This window comes from Macaca mulatta, chromosome X (assembly GCF_049350105.2).
Source record: "Macaca mulatta isolate MMU2019108-1 chromosome X, T2T-MMU8v2.0, whole genome shotgun sequence".
NCBI lineage: Eukaryota > Metazoa > Chordata > Mammalia > Primates > Cercopithecidae > Macaca > Macaca mulatta.
In genome coordinates this window covers 50,651,642-50,676,502 of record NC_133426.1, presented here as the reverse complement: position 1 = coordinate 50,676,502, position 24,861 = coordinate 50,651,642, and the positions used below count along the sequence as shown (strand labels likewise).

At 43.1% G+C, this 24,861-nt stretch overlaps 1 protein-coding gene across 2 annotated transcripts in view; it reads left to right on the top strand.

Annotated features, from left to right (window-relative positions):
- Nucleotides 1-6,953: 6,953 nt before the first annotated feature.
- The window catches only part of SHROOM4 (shroom family member 4), a 232,281-nt gene continuing 214,373 nt past the window's right edge, over nucleotides 6,954-24,861 (top strand). For both annotated transcript variants that reach the window (XR_001441973.2, XM_015127421.3), the window contains exon 1: nucleotides 6,954-7,254. Coding sequence is in view for 1 of the 2 variants with exons in the window: in XM_015127421.3 (XP_014982907.2) it covers nucleotides 7,138-7,254 (117 nt within the window). In the remaining variant the exon portion in view is untranslated. The remainder of the gene's footprint in view (nucleotides 7,255-24,861) is intronic.

Below are 24,861 nucleotides of genomic sequence, written 5' to 3'. Positions count from 1 at the left end.
TCTCTACTACAAAAATACAAAAAAACTAGCCGAGCGAGGTGGCAGGCGCCTGTAGTCCCAGCTACTCGGGAGGCTGAGGCAGGAGAATGGCGTGAACCCGGGAGGCGGAGCTTGCAGTGAGCCGAGATCCGGCCACTGCACTCCAGCCTGGGCGACAGAGCCAGACTCCGTCTCAAGAAGAAAAAAAAAAAAAAAAGCGACTTTAACTGGGGTGGGGTGATGTGATATCTCATTGTGATCTTGATTTGCATTTCTCTGATAGTGATATTGAGCATTTTTTTCATAAACCTGTTGGCCATTTGTATGTCTTTTGAGAAAAGTCTATTCAGACCTTTAGCCTGTTTTTTAGTTGGAGTATTCGTTTTTTTGTTGTTGTTGTTTTTTGTTTTTTGTTTTTTTTTTTTTACTATTGAGTTGTTTGAGTTCCTTATATATTCTGGTTATTAATCCCTTGTCAGATGGGTAGTTTACAAATATTTTCTTTTATTCTGTGGGTTGTCTCTTCAATTTGTTGATTGTTAACAAATGTTCTTTTAATATATACCCAGAGTGATCTACAGATTCAATGCAATCTCTATCAAAACTCCAAAGGCTTTATTTATTTATTTATTTTTTTAAGGCGTAGAAAAATCCCTAAAACCGCTAGGCACAGTGGCTCACGCCTCTAATCCCAGCACTTTGGGAGGCCAAGAGGGGGAGATCACAAGGTCAGGAGTTCGAGACCAGCCTGGCAAATATGGTGAAACCCCCATCTCTATTAAAAATACAAAAATTAGCTGGGCGTGGTGGCGGGCGCCTGTAGTCCCAGCTACTCGGGAGGCTGAGGCAGGAGAATCACTTGAACCTGGGAGGCGGAGGTTGCAGTGAGCCTAGATTGCACCACTACACTCCAGGCTGGGCAACAGAGCAAGACTCCATCTCAAAAAAAAAAAAAAAATGAAAGAAAGAAAGAAAAGAAAAAAGAAAAATCCCTAAAATCTGTGTAGAACCACAAGGAAGCCAAATATCCAAAACAATCTTCAGAAAGAAAAACAAAACTAGAGGCCTCACACTTACTGACTTCAAAACATATTACATTCAAGGTTATTATTGATAGGGGAAGATTTACTCCTATCATTGTATTGTTTGTTTTCTGGTTGTTTTGTATATTCTTTTTTTCTTCCTCTTTTATTGTTTATTTTTGCAGTTGGGTGGTTTTCTATAGTGATAACTCTATAGAGATAACAAGTGTTGGCAAGAATGTAAAGAAGGAAATCCTCATACACTGTACACTGTTGGCAGGAATGTAAATTACTGCAGCCATTATGGAAAACAGTATGGAGGTTCCTCAAAAAATAAAAATAGAACTACCATATGATCCAGCAATCCCATTGCTTGGTATATATTTAAAGGAATTGAAATCAGTATTTTGAAAAGATATCTGCACTGCCATGTTCATTGCAGCATTATTCACAGTAGTCAAAATATGGAAATAATCTAAGAATCTGTTGATGGAAGAATGGATTTTAAATGTTTTGTATACACACACATGCACACACACGCATACACAGTTATGTGACACATAATAATATTTTGATCAACAGCTGACTGAATGTACAATGGGAGTCCCATAAGATCATAATGGAGCTGAAAAAGTCCTATCACCTAGTGACATCTTGATGATTCTAATCCTGTGTAGGTCTAGGCTAAATTGAGTGCTTGTGTGTTAGTTTTTAACCAGAAGTTTTAAAATGTAAAAAAATAAAAATAGAAAAATGTTTATGGAATAAGGATATAAAGAAAATATTTTTGTATATCTATAAAATGTGTGATTTAAGCTAGGTGTTATTACAAAATAAAAAAATCTAAAAGTTTATCAGTAAAAAAGTTACAATACATTAAGGTCAATTTATTATTGAAGAAAGAAAAAAATGTTAAATAAATTTAGTGTAGCTCAAGTGTACATTATTTATAGAATCTACAGTAGTGTACAGGAATGTCCTAGGCCTTCACATTCACTCGCCACTCACTCACTGACTAACCCAGAGCAACTTTCAGTTCTGCAAGCTCCCTTCATAAGTGCCCTTTACAGATGTACCATTTTAATCTTTTATACTATATTTTTACTGTACATTTTCTAGGTTTAGATATGTTTAGATACACAAATACTTGCCATTGTGTTACATTTGCCTACAGTATTCAGTATAGCAACATGTCATACAGGTTTATAGCCTAGAAGCAATAGGTTATACTACATAGTCTAGGTGTGTAGTAGACTATACCATAGAGGTTTGTATAAGTACACTCCGTGATGTTCACACGATGATAAAATTGCCTAACAATGCATTTCTCAGCACGTATCCCCATCATTAAGTGATGCATAACTCTATATACACGTGTGTGTACCCCTTCGTTTAAAGAAGAAGGCAATCCTGACACTTTTGACAAAATGGATGAACTGGGAGGATATTATGCTAAATGAGATAAGCCAAAAACAGAAAGACAAATACTGCATTATTGCATGGTCTCACTTATATGACTGGGGGGTGGGAAATGGGAAGATGATGGTCAAATGGTACAAACCTTCACTTATAAAATCAATAAGTTCTGGGGATCCAATGTGCAGCATGGTGACTATAGTTAATAATGCTGTGTTTTATACTTGAAATTTGCTAAGACAGTAGATCTTATGTCTTCTCACCACACACATGCAAAAAATGGCAGCTGTGAGGTGACAGATGTGTTAATTAGCTGATTGTGGTTATCAATTTACAATGTATGCAAATATAAATCATTATATTGTACACCTTAAAAATATACAATTTTATTTTTCAAATATACCTCAATAAAGCTGGAAGAAATGCTCATTGACAGATGGATGAATAAAAAAAAAATGTGTATTTTTATATGAAATTGAATATTATTCAGCCTTTAAAAAAGAGGAAATCCTGTCATACGAGATAACATGCATAAACCTGGAGGACATTATGTTAAGTGAAATAAGGCAGTCACAGAAAGACAAATACTACATGATTTCACTTATATGAGGTATCTAAAATAGTCAAACTCATAGAAGCAGAAGGTAGGATGGTGGTCGCCACAGGCTGGGTGTGAGGCGAGAGTTCTTGTTCAATTTATATAGATTAAATTATGCAATACAAAGAAATTCTAGAGATCTGCTGTACAACAATGTACATAAAGTTATAAATAGTGTTCTGTACAATTAAAAATTTGGTATGAGAGTAGACTTCATGATATGTGTGGTTTTTTGTTCTGTTTTTTGTTTTGTTTTTTGCTTTTACCACACACACAAAAAGAACAAATCTTGTCTTTTTCTAGAGCAAGGATATTTTTGTTTTTGTTTTTCAGATGGAGTGTCACTCTGTTGCCCAGGCTGGAGTGCAGTGGCGCAATCTCAGCTCACTGCAACCTCCACCTCCCGGGTTCAAGTGATTCTCCTGCCTCAGCCTCCCCAAGTAGCTGGAAGTACAGGCACATGCCACCACGCCTGGCTAATTTTTGTATTTTTTTTTTCCTGACCTCAGGTGATCCATCCGCCTCGGCCTCCCAAAGTGCTGGGATTACAGGCGTGAGTCACCACGCCAAGCCTAGAGCAAGGATTCTGAAGCTAGGGTCTATACGTCTCAGCCCAAACTATATACAGCATTGAGTGAACATGTGTAGCTTTCAGGCGGAGAGAGTGCATAAGGTTCTATAGAATCTCAAAAGGCTCCTCATTCAAAAAGGAGCTGGATTAGATCCCACTGGGGAGCAAAAAATAAAAATTAAAAAAAAACTGATAACGACAGCAAAAAAGCTAGAGGCACTGTGATGAGGAAAATTGTATTCAAATTTGAGTTTTTCAAAAAGATTCAGCCAAGGAAATTTTTTTTAAAAAAGTTCAGAGAAGGACTCCTATTTCAGTCTTCCTTCTTCTAAAAATGTAAACTTGTCAATAGATTTTGAATGAATACAAGACTCCTGAGAGGAATGTTTAATGAGGTGGAAGTACCTAGCCTGGTTTTAATTTATCTGTCCCTGGTTGGCCTTTTGCCCACCTCCTGGGTCTACGCCTTTGTGGGTCTTTTGTTATCCTTCCTGACTTTTGAATATTAGCATAATATTTTAAATATTAGCATAATCCAGGATTCTACTTTGTGGGTGAGATTCTAATTTCTCTGGGTGAGATTATATACTACAAATAATGGCTTCAGTTATCATTCAAATGTGTATTATCAATCACCACCCCTTCCTTGATATGCAGTTTCCTATTTCTACCTGCCTAGTGGACTTTCCACCTTTTCCCCACAGGCAATTTAACATACTTTAGAATGAATTTATCATCTGTCTGATGGCTCCAGCGTGTGCATGCACACTTCACACACACACACACACACACACACACACACACACACACACACACAGAGTAATATACCCCTCAAATGTTCTCCGTTGCTTTATTTTTACTTGGTTCAACTCTATCATCAAGAGTTTGTTTGCACATATACTACGTTTAGGCACTTGCCAGGAAGTAGTCACAGAATTTGCAAACTGTAGAGGAACTTAAGAAATCAAGTCGCTCAACTCCTTCAATTTACAGAGAGGGTGACATCCTTAATATCGCACAGTGAATTAATGGCAGAACTAGCTTAGAATCTAGGCATCTCAAGTTCTACCCTGTACCCTTTCCACTATGCAATCATGCTCCCACTAACTGTATACTTCCAAAGAAGAATGAGATGCCTGCTAGCAGCACTGATTTTTATCAATAAAGAAGCAAGATAATCTAGTCACCTTATGTTCAAAATATCTACTACTTATGCACTGTTTGTACAAGGGGCTAGGTAATTTATGTTCTGCTGTAATGATGAAAAGGATAAACTGAAGAGTGCAACAAGACATCATTGTAGAGTAAGGCTTGGAATGAAAATAGATTAGTTAAAGGCTAGCTCAGTGCTTGCTTCCATAATAAGGTTGCGAGATGATTTTTACTTTTTCCTTACCAAAGTGTTTTCATATGTATTATTTCATCTTAGTCTCTCAACAGGCCTGGGAGGTAGGAAAGTCAGGGCTTATTAGCTAAAGTTTACAGAGGAAGAACAGGAGACTGAAAAGAGTTAGCTCAGTGATTTGCCCAAGGTCACCCATCTAGTTAGTGACAAGACCAGGGCTCAGATGTGTGTCTACTGCTTCCAAATGTCTTTCCTCTAGTCTAGACACATAATTCTAATAGTCCTTGAGTGATGACTATATATCCTGTGAACTGAGCTTTACAGATATGCTGGGACTGAAACACGCTGGGTTCTACCAAGTGACACGGAAATATTATCCAAAAAAGAAAAAAATGCTCAGTTTCAAGGTGGGGCAGGGCAAATGAATGTTATAACATAGGTTAACACAAGTAAGAATCAACAAGTTGAGTTGCCATTTTATCAAATTTTCTGCTTTCAAGTAAGGAACATATAAAACAATAAACATGATCAAGGCGGTCTTTGTAGGTATAAAAGCCTAAAAGATCGAGGATGGTTTCCCATGTGAATCATCTCTAAGGACTTTAAAAAGGCAGGCTACAAACACCTAAATTGCCATTTTATTAAAGAAAAGTCAGGGTAATATGCAGACAGTCCAGGGGGGCTGAGAAAAAAGGATTGATGCAGGGGGGTGACTTTGAGAGACATTTCAGTGGCATGCTGCAGCACACCGCAGGCTGCAGTCTGTTGAAGAGGCAGCGACAGGTGAGGAAGTAGAAGTAGAGAGTGGAAACCTTGACCGCAGAAAGCTGGCTGTGAAGGAAGGGGCCGCAGTGTGTTTGTTGGCCATGAAGAAGAAGCTGCACAAGAACAGGGGAAGGGACTGAACAGGCGAGACAGAGTGGGAACATCCTGTTGAGTCACAACTGAGTTGTCAACACTTTCTCCGCTAGTGAGAGGCCCTTTAAAAATTCACTGCCCGCATGTGGCTTCAGAGAAAACACCTCAAAGAGAGACGATAACCTGTCCAAGTGAAGGCAGAGAAATCAGCACAAGATTCAGTAACAAACTCGCTTTTCAGGACTATTATTGGGGCTGTTTGGTCTGTTATAAAAGCCCAGCTCAGAAACTACAAGGTCAAGCTCGAACAGATGTGCAGAGATGTTCTGGACCCAGTCTAAAAGCTGATTCTTCCCGAAGGCACAACATTATTAATTGGCCAGCTTATCAATGGATGCTCTTTCCTGTAGGTTTGTTTAGAGACAATACTGCTAGTCATAAAGTTTGCTGATTGCTGGCTTGCTCATCTCAGTGGGGCAAGTGCAAGGCCGTGCCAGGAACTCCAGATGACTGGAACATACACAAGCACAGTGCTACCCATAGACGCCAACACTGAGCCAGGGTGCGGGGAAGCCCGAGCAGGGGGCATCCTCAAAGTGCTTCTTTATTTAAACTATGCTCTGGGGCAAAGTTTCATAATGACCCCACACACCTAGCGCGTACACACAGAGCAGCCTACACACACAGCCTCACTGTGTCCGCTGGCCTGCTTGCTTTGCTTTCCACCCCTCTAGGCAAGGTCCACAAATTAGCAGCCTTTTAACCCTCCCAGATCTCCGTTCTCGGGACCTTCAGAAGAAAAAGGCAGTCAGAGAAACATGAACGCGCTAATCAGGAAACCAGCGTTTCAGCCCACTCAGCCACGCGGGCCGTCCACACTAACGACTTTCACCTCCCCTAGCCTGGACTGGCTGGAGGGGCGGGGAACCCGGCAGTAAAGAGGAGGACCAAAGAGGGGCCCTGCTTGAATGAAACAATGTAACAATTGATGTGAGGCCTCGCCTCGCTCCCACTCCCCAGCGATCCTATAGGCGAGGTCCCAGTGACTGCCCCTCCCCATTGCTCCGTTTTCTTGTCCATTACGCGCTATCCCTCCGCCTCTCCTTCTTTCTTTTCTTTTCTTTTTTTCCCTTCTCCTTTTCCCCCCTCTCTCCCCCTTTCTCCAGCTCCGTGTCATTTCCTCCTTGCGCTCGCTCGCTGCCTGAGCGTCTCCAGCCGGGAGAGTAGGCGGAGCAGGGCGGTAAGGGGTGGCGTAGAGCTGGAGGGCGATGGTGGCGGAGCTGCTGGGGGCGGAGGCAACGTAGCCCCCTCGGAAAAGGAGCCCGGCGGCGCCTGAGCCCAGCCGAGGATGGAGAACCGGCCTGGGTCCTTCCAGTACGTCCCTGTGCAGCTGCAAGGGGGGGCACCCTGGGGCTTCACCCTTAAGGGGGGTCTGGAACACTGCGAGCCGCTCACAGTGTCTAAGGTAAGAACTGGCGGCTCCTGTCCTAACGGCGCCCAACTTTGAATGGACAAGCGGGTGCGAAGGCTGCCGCTGAACGGGGCCCTCAGGCCAACTTTGAAACTTAGTTAGGGCTAGGAGCGAAAGCCCCTCTGAACGGCACGGAGGGGTCTTGCCACCAGTCCAGGTGCAGACATCCCCTAAGGGTGGCTGGAACACAAGCTGGGAGCACAACTAGCCCCCAGCTAGAGCCTTGCGCGGACACACTCGCGAGGGCGCTGGGGCAGCCCTTGCTCCCCCACGTCGGGGCGGCTACTCCCCTCAGTTTGGGCTGGAGGAAGTGGAGGCCGTTGGGGATTTATCCTTGGAGGCCCCTGCGTCCCTACGGGACAGTGAAGGACTGAAGGGACAGTCATCGCGGCTTGGCAGCTCTCTTGGCAGTGTTGGCCCCTCCATCGACGGGCGGGCCGTCCCTCCCAGGCAGGTTGCAGGGCTAGGGGCCGGTGTGGGAACGGAGATGAGGCACTGGTGGCTTTTGCCAGCCTCACTTCCCACGGCCGACGCGCACAGATCCATTCAGCTCTTGGGGCGTTGTTGCCGCCGGTTCGGCTCGGCCTCTCCCTCCCTCCAGAGTCCTGCCCCAGCGCCGGCGAGATTTCCTGCACGTTGAGAAGTGTGGAGGAAACTTTTGCGCCATGGAGCGCAGCTGTGCTGGAGCTGCTGCTGCTGCTGCTGCCGCCGCCGCCGCCACCGCCGCCGCCGCCGCCGCCGCCGCCAGGGTTTGTTTGTTTTAGGAGTCTGTGATCTGCTGGAAACCAAGTTGCAGCTGAGGACAGGAGAGAGGAGCTCTCCTGAGTGCTCCAGAACCCCCAAAGCGAGCCTCCCCCGTAGGGGTGAGGGCGAGGGGAAGGGGCAGCTGGAGCTGTTACCAGGAAGAGTGACTTGTGGGACGACTCACCTTGAGGTGCCAGATTGCCAAGTGAACGGACTTCACCAACTTTATTCCACTTTTTTGTTGTTGTTTCTCTTAAATCCTCAAATCCGAAAAGCCCTCCCCCTTTCAACCCGCTTAAATGGCAATTGAAGTTGTAGATGTGGGTTGAGGCTGGAAATAGAAAGATGTGTCTTTTCAGCAGGGAACAAATATCACTTTTTTTTTTTTTTTTTGCGGGGGGGTGGGGTTCAACATTGGTCACATCTCAGCAGAGGATTCAGCAAATGTATCCCGCAACACACACCCACAATAACCTGTGCGGCATTTTGCGGCATTCGCCTTGCATTGGAGCCGCTGGTTGACTTCCAGTGTATGGGATCCTTCAGGCCTTGGGGCCCACACTCTTAGGAACCCTGGAGTGTTGCCATGGGTGTACCAATCAGATTGAGGAGTCTGAGGTATGCTGAGGCAACATTTTGGGGGGCTGGCAGGGACCCCTGTGATCATTAGCCTCCCCAAACTAGCTCAGATCTTCATATAGCACCCTTTCCCCCATATTTGTCATGTACTTTAACTAGCCTGAGATGCCTTTGTCATCCACCGTCACAACCCCTCCTGAGGCAGTCTCCCTCCAGTGTTCTCTGGAGAAAATTATGTGCTTTTTTTTTTTTTTTTTTTTTTTTTTTTTTTTTAACAAAAACACTCAACTCCTTTGGTGAGGGGAATCCTGGCCTTCAGGAATTTCTTCTAATCAAGCTCCTCCTCTCCCCTCTCTTTCCACCAAGGTCACAATGGGATATGCAGCCCTCTATGGTCTGGCAGTTCCTCCCTTTCTTTTTCTCCTCACACCGCCCACAGAATTTCCACAGTCTGCCTAGACAACCTGCCTTGGAGAGGTCATTTTTCAGCTCTGCCCAGAGCTGACCCATCTTGAGAAGTACCCCAGAGAGTGCTTGCTGCTGTGGTCCTGGATTATTTTGTGAGCCAGTGAGAGCATGGCAGGGGGTGTTACTAAGTATGGGGCAGCCAGCAATTTGTGGTCTGGCTGGGGGATTATTTGAGGGTAGATGAGGGTTTCCTTGGCCAAGCTGTAGAGGAAGTGCTCCATGTGTTGAGAGGCAGGGTGCCTTCTAATGATTCCCTTTCCACTGAATGTACAGTTGACCCCTATTATATGAAGGCTCATTATGACATGCATTTAGATATGCAAGGGGTAAAATTATTTCTCCCATTCCTCCTAAACAGCCTAGTTCTTTTTTTTTTCTTTCTTTTTTTTTTTTTATTATACTTTAAGTTCTAGGGTACATGTGGATAACGTGCAGGTTTGTTACATATGTATACTTGTGCCATGTTGGCGTGCTGCACCCATCAACTCGTCAGCACCCATCAACACGCCATTTACATCAGGTATAACTCCCAATGCAATCCCTCCCCCCTCCCCGCTCCCTGTGATAGGCCCCGGTGTGTGATGTTCCCCTTCCCGAGTCCAAGTGATCTCATTGTTCAGTTCCCACCTATGAGTGAGAACATGTGGTGTTTGGTTTTCTGTTCTTGCGATAGTTTGCTGAGAATGATGGTTTCCAGCTGCATCCATGTCCCTACAAAGGACACAAACTCATCCTTTTTTATGGCTGCATAACAGTAAAAGTCAGTTATAACTGGGTTGGCCTCAACAGTATAAAAAGGGACCATGGTATTTTTTAAGCACAATGATTGCCTGTATTGTGTTTTTCTTGACAAGACACTGTTTTGGCATATTTCATTAATTCCCTCTTCATTTTTCAACCTTAATTTTATTTCCTTTTATGATTCAGAACAAAATATCTTTCTCCTTGAAAACAGCCTTCTTAGTCTGTACACACTGATTGGGATGGGTGGAAGGGAATAGAAGGATAATTAGGTTAGCAGATTAAAAACTTGGGTTCTAATCCTTTTTCTGCCACTCTCTATTTCTGGAATCCTAGGTATATCACTTGCCTTACCTGGGTCTAGGCATCCCCATGTCTAAAGTGACATTCAAGTGGGTGGTCTTTAAATGATACCCTGACAATCTAGTAGCCATTTTTTTGTTTGTTTTTGAGACAGGGTCTCACTCTGTGGCTCAGGCTGGAGTACAATGGTGCCAGCTCGGCTCACTGCAACCTGTGCCTCCCAGGCTCAAGCAGTCCTCCCACCTCAGCCTCCCAAGTAGCTGGGACTACAGGCACACGCCACCACGCTTGGCTAATTTTTTGTATTTTTGGTAGAGACGGGGTTTCACAATGTTGTCCAGGCTGGTCTCGAACTCCTTCAAGCAATCTGCCCACCTCAGCCTCCCAAAGTGCTGGGATTACAGGCATGAGCCACCACGCGCCTGACCGAATAGCCAATCTTTTATGCTGGCTCTGGCTTTCTTCTCAGAAGTGTTGCTGCAGAGTGAGGAAAATGAAACTTTGCTTCATTTGCATACAGTGTTACTATTTACAATGTGCTTCCTCATCCTTTATTTCATTACTCTTGCAGCCACACTGTGAGGCAGTCAGGAAAGATTGTGGGGAAACTGATGGAAAAACTGAGACTGATGTATTCAGTGGCTTACCTATGTCTATCATATGGAGAGTCAATGGCAGTCCTACTAAGAGAGTTTCCAATTCCTCTGCTAGTACTGTGGTTTGTGAAGGAGTACAGGGCAATAACTTTCAGGGATGTATCTCATCTTATTAGCCTCCTAATGCAGTGTCCCTTTCCATGCCAGCCTGTAATTCCACACTAAGTGAGGACTGGGTTGTAGGTACACTCTGATGGAGTCTGGGTTCAGAGTAGGAAAGGACTGTTTTGATGACTCCAAATCACTTGTGATGATCTCAGGTCAGGGAGAGACAGAGTTAAGGTGCAGGAACCATGGTGGAAAATGGCAGAGAACCTCCTTTGCAGAAAAAAAAAAAAAAAAAAAACGGTTTGCATCAGGGATGGTGTGGCATACATGCTCAGAGATATCTTGTGGCACAAGTGGAGATATCTGGGGAGTGGGGGAATTTGAAAAAGTAGTAATTAGTGGGAGAAGAGGGCATGCAGTGTGAAAGTCTAGTTCATAGTTGTCATGGGAGACCCTTTGGACCAGGAAATGATCAAGTTGGGAAAATCATCAATTCCTGCTGGTTCCTATGATTTCCTTGAATATGGGGAATTCAACTGCCTGATTTATGGACACTTGTATAGTCTCTCCCTGACAATCAAGTGGTAAAGAAAGAGAAATTTTTTTAATACTGTTGCTGGATGTGGTGTCTGGCACCTGTAGTCACAGCTACTCAGGAGGCTTAGGTAGGAGGAATCCCTGGAGCCCAGGAATTCCAGGCTGTAGTGTACCATAATTGGGCAACATAGTATGACCCCACCTCTAAAAAATAAAATGCTATTGATTATCCTAAATAATAGGGGATAGTTTATGATGTTTCCCTATATTGTGGTGTTTCGAGTGAGATCATGGTAACAAGTAAAAGATACATGACCGCTAAAGGAATAGGGTCCCTGACATTGGCATTATTGATTCCTTTGGTTAACATGTTACAGTACCTCATTGACCCAGGAGTACTGTCTGGATGGAATGGGGATAATTAGATGTGTCTGATGATATGTAGGCTCATGCTACATATTTTCCCTTTCCTTGGCTCATTTATGGTAGATGTTTCTATCTGGCATAGTGAAGCAAGGGGGGCTAGTTACTGCCCTGGAACAAAGCAGGGTGGGATAGGGGAGTAGCCTGGAGGAGAAAGAAGCTTCACCCCCATCCACTTGATGTGCTCTGATATGGCTTTATAATTTTACCCTCTCTAGACCCAAATCGCTATTTGCAGAGTGGAGGCTAGGCTTAACTGCCCCATCTCTATCATCACAGATGATGTGACAATGAATTAGGCAAACTCTAATACTGTTTGCTGTCCTTAGCCTAGGACAGTGGCAGGGTGTGCTCATTAAGTTGTTTTAGTCTGTATCCCATTCCTAAAAGCACACAGAGAGGCAGTTGAGACTTCAAGAGGATCTGGATAAACTCAGATTGAGGTTGTCTTGTGGCTGGAAGTAAATGTAGCTGTGATTTTGAATTCTTGTTGGGTGCAGAGGTGGTATTATATGAACAATGAGAGTTCCTGTGAAATCTTTTGAGCTGTGTTACAGACCAGTGCCTGGCACTCACAAGGGACCTTTGTAGGGTATGCGTCTTTGGAGCTTAGCTCAGCCTGGTTACCTACATGAATTCCTTCCTCATTTCTGCCTCTAGAATCACCAAAGATGTCCACTACCTCAGTTTCCCAGCTGCTGCCCTGTCCCAGAAAGTAGAGGGCATTTTGAGGCATGGATTAGAAATCCATCAGAGAGATACAAAAAAGGTTGGAGGGAGGTGGAGCAAGAAGGATGGGTGGTATAGCTGATAACCCTTGGCTGAGCTTTGAGTCGATACTACTTTTGGCCCTGCTGAGTTTTCATAATACACCTGGTACCCCATTGAGAGCCACATGTATGCTTGCTGAAGTTAAAAAAGGTCAAGCCTATTAGAGGATTTTCCCTCTCCAAAACCTCACACAAAGAAAATAATTCAACTCCAGCTGGAAGACACTTGAACATTGTCCTTTAAAAAAATTAAAATGATTTCCCCCCTTGCCCTCCTCAACCCCCTCCCCAGGAATTTCTTTAAAGAAAAAAGAGAGACTCAGACTTGAGATTGGAGGTTATGGATGATTATCTGGAGGGAACATCATGGCTTTTATAGCTAGGCTTCTTTAGAACTAGGGGAAAAAAAGATGCTGACCCATCTGAGAAAAGTTAATGAAGAACAGCAGGGATTATGGGAAGAGCTGCTCTCACTGCCTGCCCCTCTACCCCTCAAGCACCAAGGGGAGACTTAACTCAGGGCTCCCAGACTAATTCTGTTCTTGTTAGAGACCTGGAGTCAAGGAATCTCAGAGTGAGGACAGCCTTTTAGAAGTCACCTAGTCTAATCTTAACCATTTCATGAGCCTCCTGTGCAGTGTCCCTGGGCTTGTTCTACAGTAGTCACAGGGGAGTTCATTCCCTTCTAAGCCTATCCATGCCGTTGTTGAAAAGTTTTGACTGTGGACAGCTTTTCCTTTGTTAAGCTGCAATCATTTTCCTTTTAGCTATCATCCATAGGTCCTAGCTATATCCTCTGGATAGCATCACACAGAACAAGGGTGCTTCCTCTGTCTTGGGACAGCCCTTGGGATATCTGAAGGCAACTATTATATCATCTTGTTTCACTTTTCTAGGAGAGCCCTTGCTCTTTCAGCTGTTCCTTATGGGATGTAGGTTCCAGCCTCTCCTCCTGTTTCCTCCTCCCACTCATGATGCACTTCAGCTTGTCCATGTTCCTCTTAAGTTATGGATCCCACAGCTGAATAGTGTAACTGAGGAGAATCTGACCACAGATGAGTATGAACATTCTTTTAAAAAAAATACAGCTGAAGATCACTTTGGCTGTTTCTGGTGGCCATGTCATACCAAGGCCCCGTGTCAAAATGTTTTAGTGGAAGTAGTTGTGCTGCCATTAAGCCATACCTGCCTAAGGTCTCTATGAAGGCATCTGGGACAGCCACATAATAGATTTGGAAGGGACACATTTCATGTCCTACTATTTATTTATAATTGCCTCTGCCCCTAGCCCTGGCCAGCCTTGGTAAAGGCATTGTAGGGGAGATGAGAGAGAAGACATAAGCCCTGACTTCAAGGAACATATATGTTTAAACAAAGAGATTATTAAGTTACAGAGAAGGAATTTGTGTAATAGAAGAAGGAAATGGCATTCAATGAATAGTGTCAAAGTCAGAATTCCAGATCTTTTTTATTTCCTTTTTACCTCTCTGAACTTAATTTCTTCCCCTTCTGGAAAGAATAGTTGTCTCTAAGATGGAAGATGCTAACCATATGTACCATACACTCTTCAATTCACAGAGCCCCTATGTAGGAATATAGAGACAGCAGTCTCTGTCCCTATCCACTGTCAGATACCTATTTCCCTGCATACTGCCACTGACACTGATTGGAAAAGCCCCTGCTGTTGCTGCCATCCTTCAGCTCTGGGTTCTTCTGTCTGTACCTGGAATACACACACGAGTGATTCCTGCTGGAGGTCTTGCATCCACAGCCTCTTTCTCCCCATCTGCCCACATTTACCAGTTGTCATCTGAGCTGGAAAAATACCTTTCCTTACTACTAAAGCCTTGATCAGGGAGTGGATTGGAGTGGGGCTTAATCTATATTATTACTGAAGGGTAAGGGGTCTAAGGAAGAGAGTGTAGAGGTCTAGGAAACATGTCTTCACTGACACAATGTTATTTATAATGGTTACGTTCAGAACAGTTCTGGAGAAGCCTATTTAATCCATAGTGTATCATTGATTAAATTACACAACCTAACCATCATTTATAATGTCCTGTCTACAGGAAACAGAATTCAAAGCTCCAAGCTGCTTATTTATAGAAGGTATTCTTGGGAAACAATGCATTCGTTAGTTAGGAACAAAAAGTGCTCTAGATAGCTCTGTTACACAGTTCTGGGGGAGTTTGGGATTCTACTACCGTTAGTGCCCAAGGTGTTCATACCTTTGATGCTGGGACCAGATGTATGTACATGGTTACATTTCCCTCTGAAACTGAATTCCGGGTTACTCTGAGAGTTATCTTGTAATCAGCAAGTAACCTTTTTATATTGGTTATGTCAGTATCAAGATCACTTTCACTCAGCTTCTATGAAGCCAAAATTTGTGTCTCCTGGTGCTCCCTGAAATACTCCCTTCACACATAATTCAATAAAATCATTAATGAATAAGTTGAGTTACTATTTTTTCTGGCTAAAGATTGTGTTCCAAGGACTGGGAAGGGGTAGAGGTTTGTTTCCTTATACCTCTTTGCCCCATACAGTATAAATAGGCCAAGTGGAAAAATTGTCTTATGCATTAATGTTGCAACAGATGATCCATTCTTTCTCACATCACACTGGCATGTTTACTTGGTCAGATAGCCATCCTGACCAGGCACTAAAGTTGCAAAAGTCAAGATGACTTGATCTCTCAAAGTGAACTCTAACCTCTCCCCTTTGACTTCACTTCCACTTCCTCCTCTTTCACTGTGAGTCTCTGACTGTACCATATCACAACACAAGTACTGCCTAGTAGCAACAGAGACACATTTTCCATGCATCTAGGCTGTCCTTCTTTTATGTCAAGTCTTTGGTTCCCATCCCCCACCCAAGAGCACCAGTTACTTGAGGCCTACATTTTGGACTGTCTCATTCAAGTGCCATTGCTCCTTTGTTCATTTATTGACTGCCCTGCCCTCTGTCCAAAACCCAACTTTTTTCTTTTTTGGTCACAGTGAGCCCTTCTAGTCTGCTGTACCAGCTTTTTCCCTCTTGGCTCAGCCATGCTTCCCGTGGTGGGGGTAGGGAGGAGGGAGAGAGAAGCTCACTGAGTTGAGGTTGATAGGTTTGAAAACACTCAGCAAATCATGACAGAATCAGAGGGAAATTTCCTCACACTGCATCTCTCTCTCTTTTTCAGTGATGGACAGACTCTTTGTCACATTCTTTATATTCTTCTATCAACTTGCTGAACAATCATGGCATGTTATTCTGGCTCGCCACACCCTCCTATTTCTTCTCATACCCTCCATGGGACAAGTTCTTGCTTTACGAAGGGTTGCTAAGGACCCCAGGATCCTTACTTGGTCTAGGCTGTGGAAGTGTGAAGGCTGACTGACAGCAGGCAGCTCTTGGAGTGCATTGCTTTTCTCCACACTCCTACTTCCTATCTTTCTAGAAGTGGCTGTTTCCTGGTATGTTCTCAGGGAGGACATGGTCTGTTAACTTTCACTCAAGTCTTTTAATGTTACATCTGTGAGGAATGCGGGAGGTGGGACTAATTTGACAGGATCAAGGGTTAACCCAGTTACGAACAGCCCCTTTGTGGTGTCTTCTGTCCCCCACCCTAATGCCACTCAACAGTTTCCTAGCCGTATGGTCTTCTCTCTTTCTTCCTGAGCCTCTGGCAGGGAAGTTTTCAATGGTTCTCCTATACTGCCTTTCACGGTCCATAAGAAACTGATTTTTCTTTTGGGGGAAGGGGTTGGAGGTGAGATGAGGTAGAGCTAGAAGTAAAGCTGGTTTGACTAGTTATTCTGGAAAGGAGTTAGAGTCTCATGGCTGTAGCCCCATCTTTACTTATGAGAGGATGACAAGCTAAAGCCTTGTCTTTGTTGGGCCGCCTTGCTGTTTTCCATTTCTTTTTGTTTGTGTTTGATATAAGTAAAAGCCACCCTGAAAACTTCTACAGGTAGGCGGCTTTGGATGGCATCTTACTCTGACTAAGAGTGTGAGTGATGACATCTTGAAGCTTCAGGGGGTAAGTAGCAGGCTTGACTCTCACATTCTTTTTTTTTTTTTTTTTTAATTTTTTTTAAAATTTATTTATTATTATTATACTTTAAGTTGTAGGGTACATGTGCATAACGTGCAGGTTTGTTACATATGTATACTTGTGCCATGTTGGTGTGCTGCACCCATCAACTTGTCATTTACATCAGGTATAACTCCCAATGCAATCCCTCCCCCCTCCCCCCTCCCCATGACAGGCCCCTGTGTGTGATGTTCCCCTTCCTGAGTCCAAGTGATCTCATTGTTCAGTTCCCACCTATGAGTGAGAACATGCGGTGTTTGGTTTTCTGTTCTTGTGATAGTTTGCTAAGAATGATGGTTTCCAGCTGCATCCATGTCCCTACAAAGGACACAAACTCATCCTTTTTGATGGCTGCATAGTATTCCATGGTGTATATGTGCCACACTTTCTTAATCCAATCTGTCACTGATGGACATTTGGGTTGATTCCAAGTCTTTGCTATTGTGAATAGTGCTGCAATAAACATACGAGTGCATGTGTCTTTATAGCAGCATAATTTATAATCCTTTGGGTATATACCCAGTAATGGGATGGCTGGGTCATATGGTACAACTAGTTCTAGATCCTTGAGGAATCGCCATACTGTTTTCCATAATGGTTGAACTAGTTTACAATCCCACCAACAGTGTAAAAGTGTTCCTATTTCTCCACATCCTCTCCAGCACCTGTTGTTTCCTGACTTTTTAATGATCGCCATTCTAACTGGTGTGAGATGGTATCTCATTGTGGTTTTGATTTGCATTTCTCTGATGGCCAGTGATGATGAGCATTTTTTCATGTGTCTGTTGGCTGTATGAATGTCTTCTTTTGAGAAATGTCTGTTCATATCCTTTGCCCACTTTTTGATGGGGTTGTTTGTTTTTTTCTTGTAAATTTGTTTGAGTTCTTTGTAGGTTCTGGATATTAGCCCTTTGTCAGATGAGTAGATTGCAAAAATTTTCTCCCATTCTGTAGGTTGCCTGTTCACTCTGATGGTAGTTTCTTTTGCTGTGCAGAAGCTCTTTAGTTTAATGAGATCCCATTTGTCAATTTTGGCTTTTGCTGCCGTTGCTTTTGGTGTTTTAGACATGAAGTCTTTGCCCATGCCTATGTCCTGAATGGTACTACCTAGGTTTTCCTCTAGGATTTTTATGGTATTAGGTCTAACATTTAAGTCTCTAATCCATCTTGAATTAATTTTCGTATAAGGAGTAAGGAAAGGATCCAGTTTCAGCTTTCTACTTATGGCTAGCCAATTTTCCCAGCCCCATTTATTAAATAGGGAATCCTTTCCCCATTTCTTGTTTCTCTCAGGTTTGTCAAAGATCAGATGGCTGTAGATGTGTGGTATTATTTCTGAGGACTCTGTTCTGTTCCATTGGTCTATATCTCTGTTTTGGTAACAGTACCATGCTGGTTTGGTTACTGTAGCCTTGTAGTATAGTTTGAAGTCAGGTAGCGTGATGCCTCCAGCTTTGTTCTTTTGACTTAGGATTGTCTTGGAGATGCGGGCTCTTTTTTGGTTCCATATGAACTTTAAAGCAGTTTTTTCCAATTCTGTGAAGAAATTCATTGGTAGCTTGATGGGGATGGCATTGAATCTATAAATTACCTTGGGCAGTATGGCCATTTTCACGATATTGATTCTTCCTATCCATGAGCATGGTATGTTCTTCCATTTGTTTGTGTCCTCTTTTATTTCACTGAGCAGTGGTTTGTAGTTCTCCTTGAAGAGGTCCTTTACATCCCTTGTAAGTTGGATTCCTAGGTATTTTATTCTCTTTGAAGCAATTGTGAATGGAAGTTCATTCATGATTTGGCTCTCTGTTTGTCTGTTACTGGTATATAAGAATGCTTGTGATTTTTGCACATTAATTTTGTATCCTGAGACTTTGCTGAAGTTGCTTATCAGCTTAAGGAGATTTTGGGCTGAGACAATGGGGTTTTCTAAATATACAATCATGTCATCTGCAAACAGGGACAGTTTGACTTCTTCTTTTCCTAACTGAATACCCTTGATTTCTTTCTCTTGCCTAATTGCCCTAGCCAGAACTTCCAACACTATGTTGAATAGGAGTGGTGAGAGAGGGCATCCCTGTCTTGTGCCAGTTTTCAAAGGGAATTTTTCCAGTTTTTGCCCATTCAGTATGATATTGGCTGTGGGTTTGTCATAAATAGCTCTTATTATTTTGAGGTACGTTCCATCAATACCGAATTTATTGAGCGTTTTTAGCATGAAGGGCTGTTGAATTTTGTCAAAAGCCTTTTCTGCATCTATTGAGATAATCATGTGGTTCTTGTCTTTGGTTCTGTTTATATGCTGGATTATGTTTATTGATTTGCGAATGTTGAACCAGCCTTGCATCCCAGGGATGAAGCCCACTTGATCATGGTGGATAAGCTTTTTGATGTGTTGCTGAATCCGGTTTGCCAGTATTTTATTGAGGATTTTTGCATCGATGTTCATCAGGGATATTGGTCTAAAATTCTCTTTTTTTGTTGTGTCTCTGCCAGGCTTTGGTATCAGGATGATGTTGGCCTCATAAAATGAGTTAGGGAGGATTCCCTCTTTTTCTATTGATTGGAATAGTTTCAGAAGGAATGGTACCAACTCCTCCTTGTACCTCTGGTAGAATTCAGCTGTGAATCCATCTGGTCCTGGACTTTTTTTGGTTGGTAGGCTATTAATTGTTGCCTCAATTTCAGAGCCTGCTATTGGTCTATTCAGGGATTCAACTTCTTCCTGGTTTAGTCTTGGAAGAGTGAAAGTGTCTAGGAAATTATCCATTTCTTCTAGATTTTCCAGTTTATTTGCATAGAGGTGTTTATAGTATTCTCTGATGGTAGTTTGTATTTCTGTGGGGTCGGTGGTGATATCCCCTTTATCATTTTTAATTGCGTCGGTTTGATTCTTCTCTCTTTTCTTGTTTATTAGTCTTGCTAGTGGTCTGTCAATTTTGTTGATCTTTTCAAAAAACCAACTCCTGGATTCATTGATTTTTTGGAGAGTTTTTTGTGTCTCTATCTCCTTCAGTTCTGCTCTGATCTTAGTTATTTCTAGCCTTCTGCTAGCTTTCGAATGTGTTTGCTCTTGCTTCTCTAGTTCTTTTAATTGCGATGTTAGAGTGTCAATTTTAGATCTTTCCTGCTTTCTCTTGTGGGCATTTAGTGCTATAAATTTCCCTCTACACACTGCTTTAAATGTGTCCCAGAGATTCTGGTATGTTGTATCTTTGTTCTCATTGGTTTCAAAGAACATCTTTATTTCTGCCTTCATTTCATTATGTACCCAGTAGTCATTCAGGAGCAGGTTGTTCAGTTTCCATGTAGTTGAGCGGTTTTGATTGAGTTTCTTAGTCCTGAGTTCTAGTTTGATTGCACTGTGGTCTGAGAGACAGTTTGTTATAATTTCTGTTCTTGTACATTTGCTGAGGAGTGCTTTACTTCCAATTACGTGGTCGATTTTGGAGTAAGTACGATGTGGTGCTGAGAAGAATGTATATTCTGTTGATTTGGGGTGGAGAGTTCTATAGATGTCTATTAGGTCTGCTTGCTGCAGAGATGAGTTCAATTCCTGGATATCCTTGTTAACTTTCTGTCTCGTTGATCTGTCTAATGTTGACAGTGGAGTGTTGAAGTCTCCCATTATTATTGTATGGGAGTCTAAGTCTCTTTGTAAGTCTCTAAGGACTTGCTTTATGAATCTGGGTGCTCCTGTATTGGGTGCATATATATTTAGGATAGTTAGCTCTTCCTGTTGAATTGATCCCTTTACCATTATGTAATGGCCTTCTTTGTCTCTTTTGATCTTTGATGGTTGAAAGTCTGTTTTATCAGAGACTAGTATTGCAACCCCCGCTTTTTTTTGTTCTCCATTTGCTTGGTAAATCTTCCTCCATCCCTTTATTTTGAGCCTATGTATGTCTCTGCGTGTGAGATGGGTCTCCTGAATACAGCAGACTGATGGGTCTTGACTCTTTATCCAGTTTACCAGTCTGTGTCTTTTAATTGGAGCATTTAGTCCATTTACATTTAAGGTTAAGATTGTTATGTGTGAACTTGATCCTGCCATTATGATATTAACTGGTTATTTTGCTCGTTAGTTGATGCAGTTTCTTCCTAGCCTCGATGGTCTTTACATTTTGGCATGTTTTTGCAATGGCTGGTACCGGTTGTTCCTTTCCATGTTTAGTGCTTCCTTCAGGGTCTCTTGTAAGGCAGGCCTAGTGGTGACAAAATCTCTAAGCATTTGCTTATCTGTAAAGGATTTTATTTCTCCTTCACTTATGAAACTTAGTTTGGCTGGATATGAAATTCTGGGTTTAAAATTCTTTTCTTTAAGAATGTTGAATATTGGCCCCCACTCTCTTCTGGCTTGGAGAGTTTCTGCCGAGAGATCTGCTGTTAGTCTGATGGGCTTCCCTTTGTGGGTAACCCGACCTTTCTCTCTGGCTGCCCTTAAAATTTTTTCCTTCATTTCAACTTTGGTGAATCTGGCAATTATGTGTCTTGGAGTTGCTCTTCTCGAGGAGTATCTTTGTGGCGTTCTCTGTATTTCCTGGATTTGAATGTTGGCCTGCCCTACTAGGTTGGGGAAGTTCTCCTGGATGATATCCTGAAGAGTGTTTTCCAACATGGTTCCATTTTCCCCCTCACTTTCAGGCACCCCAATCAGACGTAGATTTGGTCTTTTTACATAATCCCATACTTCTTGCAGGCTTTGTTCATTTCTTTTTCTTCTTTTTTCTTTTGGTTTCTCTTCTCGCTTCATTTCATTCATTTGATCCTCAATCGCAGATACTCTTTCTTCCAGTTGATCGAGTCGGTTACTGAAGCTTGTGCATTTGTCACGTATTTCTCGTGTCATGGTTTTCATCTCTTTCATTTCGTTTATGACCTTCTCTGCATTAATTACTCTAGCCATCAATTCTTCCACTTTTTTTTCAAGATTTTTAGTTTCTTTGCGCTGGGTACGTAATTCCTCCTTTAGCTCTGAGAAATTTGATGGACTGAAGCCTTCTTCTCTCATCTCGTCAAAGTCATTCTCCGTCCAGCTTTGATCCGTTGCTGGCGATGAGCTGCGCTCCTTTGCCGGGGGAGATGCGCTCTTATTTTTTGAATTTCCAGCTTTTCTGCCCTGCTTTTTCCCCATCATTGTGGTTTTATCTGCCTCTGGTCTTTGATGATGGTGATGTACTGATGGGGTTTTGGTGTAGGTGTCCTTCCTGTTTGATAGTTTTCCTTCTAACAGTCAGGACCCTCAGCTGTAGGTCTGTTGGAGATTGCTTGAGGTCCACTCCAGACCCTGTTTGCCTGGGTATCAGCAGCAGAGGCTGCAGAAGATAGAATATTTCTGAACAGCGAGTGTACCTGTCTGATTCTTGCTTTGGAAGCTTCCTCTCAGGGGTGTACTCCACCCTGTGAGGTGTGGGGTGTCAGACTGCCCCTAGTGGGGGATGTCTCCCAGTTAGGCTACTCAGGGGTCAGGGACCCACTTGAGCAGGGAGTCTGTCCCTTCTCAGATCTCAACCTCCGTGTTGGGAGATCCACTGCTCTCTTCAAAGCTGTCAGACAGAGTCGTTTGCGTCTGCAGAGGTGTCTGCTGCGTTTGTTTAGTTTACTGTGCCCTGTCCCCAGAGGTGGAGTCTACAGAGACAGGCAGGTTTCCTTGAGCTGCTGTGAGCTCCACCCAGTTCGAGCTTCCCAGCAGCTTTGTTTACCTACTTAAGCCTCAGCAATGGCGGGCGCCCCTCCCCCAGCCTCACTGCTGCCTTGCCGGTAGATCACAGACTGCTGCGCTAGCAATGAGGGAGGCTCCGTGGGTGTGGGACCCTCCCTCCCGGCCAGGTGTGGGATATGATCTCCTGGTGTGCCTGTTTGCTTAAAGCGCAGTATTGGGGTGGGAGTTACCCGATTTTCCAGGTGTTGTGTGTCTCAGTTCCCCTGGCTAGGAAAAGGGATTCCCTTCCCCCTTGCGCTTCCCAGGTGAGGCAATGCCTCACCCTGCTTCAGCTCTCGCTGGTCGGGCTGCAGCAGCTGACCAGCACCGATCGTCCGGCACTCCCCAGTGAGATGAACCCAGTACCTCAGTTGAAAATGCAGAAATCACCGGTCTTCTGTGTCGCTCGCGCTGGGAGTTGGAGACTGGAGCTGTTCCTATTCGGCCATCTTGCTCCGCCCCCAACTTATTTATGGCTCTCACATTCTTTAGAGGACTTGACAGAGTTTGGAGCTCTGTATTAACTTAAATTGGCAGTCAGGAAGGATCAAGACAACAAGCAAAAGTAGACCAGGCAAGGATCTGGATACTTCAGTTGTGTGGCTGTGCCTCACTGAGTTCAGCAACCTCTTGAACCCAAAGGTGGTCAAAGCCTAGACATGGTGGGATCACAAAGGTAGTGGACCGCTGTATAGCAAATACTGCTATTTTCTAGGTGTTTTACATGTATTTTCATTTAACTTTTACAGTGACTTTTTGAGGCCAGATGTTAGTGTTTCCATTGTGCAGATGAAGAACTGAGGCTCAGGAGAAGTTAAGTAAAAGACTCTAAGTCATATAGTAAGTGGGACAGCTGACATTCAAATTTACTTCTGTTCAACTTCAAATCCCATGGTCTTTCTAAAATAGCGTGTTTACACAGGTGAAAGACAGAGAAATAAAAGAGAACTGGATAAGAATGAGGGGTTGGGTGAGGGAGGGAGGGAAATGAGGGAAATGAAGTTTGATGCAGAAACTGATAATATTATGAGTATCTGCTCCTCAGAGGTCAGGGTCAAAGGAAGATCTTTGTTTTGTTTTAAATCTCAAATCAGGGTAAGGGGACTGGGTCAGTATTCAGAAAGCCTAAAGTTTAGTCCTAACTCTGCCACTCATCATTTGTGTGACCCTGGGAAGTCATTTTCCTCTCTGTATCTCTATTGCCATATTTGCAAAATGAGAGTAATACAACCTGCACTGTTGTCCAGTAGGGAGATTCATTTTATCATGTATTTCATACTATTATTAGCAGTATATGTGATTTAAGAAAGCAAGCAAGCGCATTCCACAGGTGTCCCTTATTAAACAGGAATTCTCTTAAGAAAATTTTGAGCCTAAAAATTGAAGTGTATGAAGTTACCTAATCATTGGGAGTTGTGTGAAAAGGCAGGGCACCTTTAGTGTAATGTCTGCTACTGCGAGAAGTTGGAAGACCAGACATGATTTCTGCTAATGTCTGAACAGCCAGCACTTTGAAAGGCTAACATCCTAAGAGTTCTCAATTAGGACTCCAATCAATCAATCAATCAATCAACTGATCAACTAACCAACCAACCAGTCAACGCAGATTTGTTGAGCACTTTGTAAAGTGCCTAACCCTAAACTAGAGAATACAAGAGTTAGCCACCATAGAATACCTGGTCCCTGGATTCTCAAAAGAGATGACAGTTTTGTTGAAGAGCTGCATTACCACAAGCCCAGGAAACAAAAAGCTTTAAGTACTGAAACTGTGGGGTAGGATCTAAGAGCAGCATTTATTCAGTGGGAAGATAGTTCATTGTGGGCTGATGTAGCTGGGTGTTTTGTGGAAAAAGGAAGAATTGGAGCTAGGCCTTGAGGGATAATACAGGATTTAGGTAGGTAGGCCTGGGAGGAAGAAGGACATTGATTCCAGTTAGTACAAGCCCTGCATGTCCTAAAGACACAGACAGAAGACTGAGACCAGTTTGTTCACTCCACAGTGTGTTGACTAACGGAATAAGGGCAGAGCATGTAGTGTTTGTTCATTTATCCACTGATTAATTCATTAATTAAATTTTATTGAGTGCCTGTTCTAGGAGCTGAGCCTTCCTATGGCCAATGAAACTAGCACAGAGCTCCATAGGTGTCATTTTTATTTGTTTTCTAACAAATACTTTATAGTACATATTCTGGGCACTAGTTTTCTAACTTAACACATATTAGGTCTTTTATTTTATTGTACTTTATTTTCCTTTATTTTATTTTATTTTTGAGACAGAGTCTCACTCTGTTGCCAGGCTGGAGTGCAGTGGCGTGATCTCGGCTCACTGCAACCTCCGCCTCCTGGGTTCAAGCGATTCTCCTACCTCAGCCTCCCGAGTAGCTGGGACTACAGGCACGTGCCACCACACCCGGCTAATTTTTGTATTTTTAGTAGAGATGGGGTTTCACCATGTTAGCTAATTTATTAACTCCATTTTACACATGAGGAAATTGAAGAAAGATTAAGTAACTTGCCCAATGTCATTGCTTGTGTGGATGGCTACATAAGTGAGT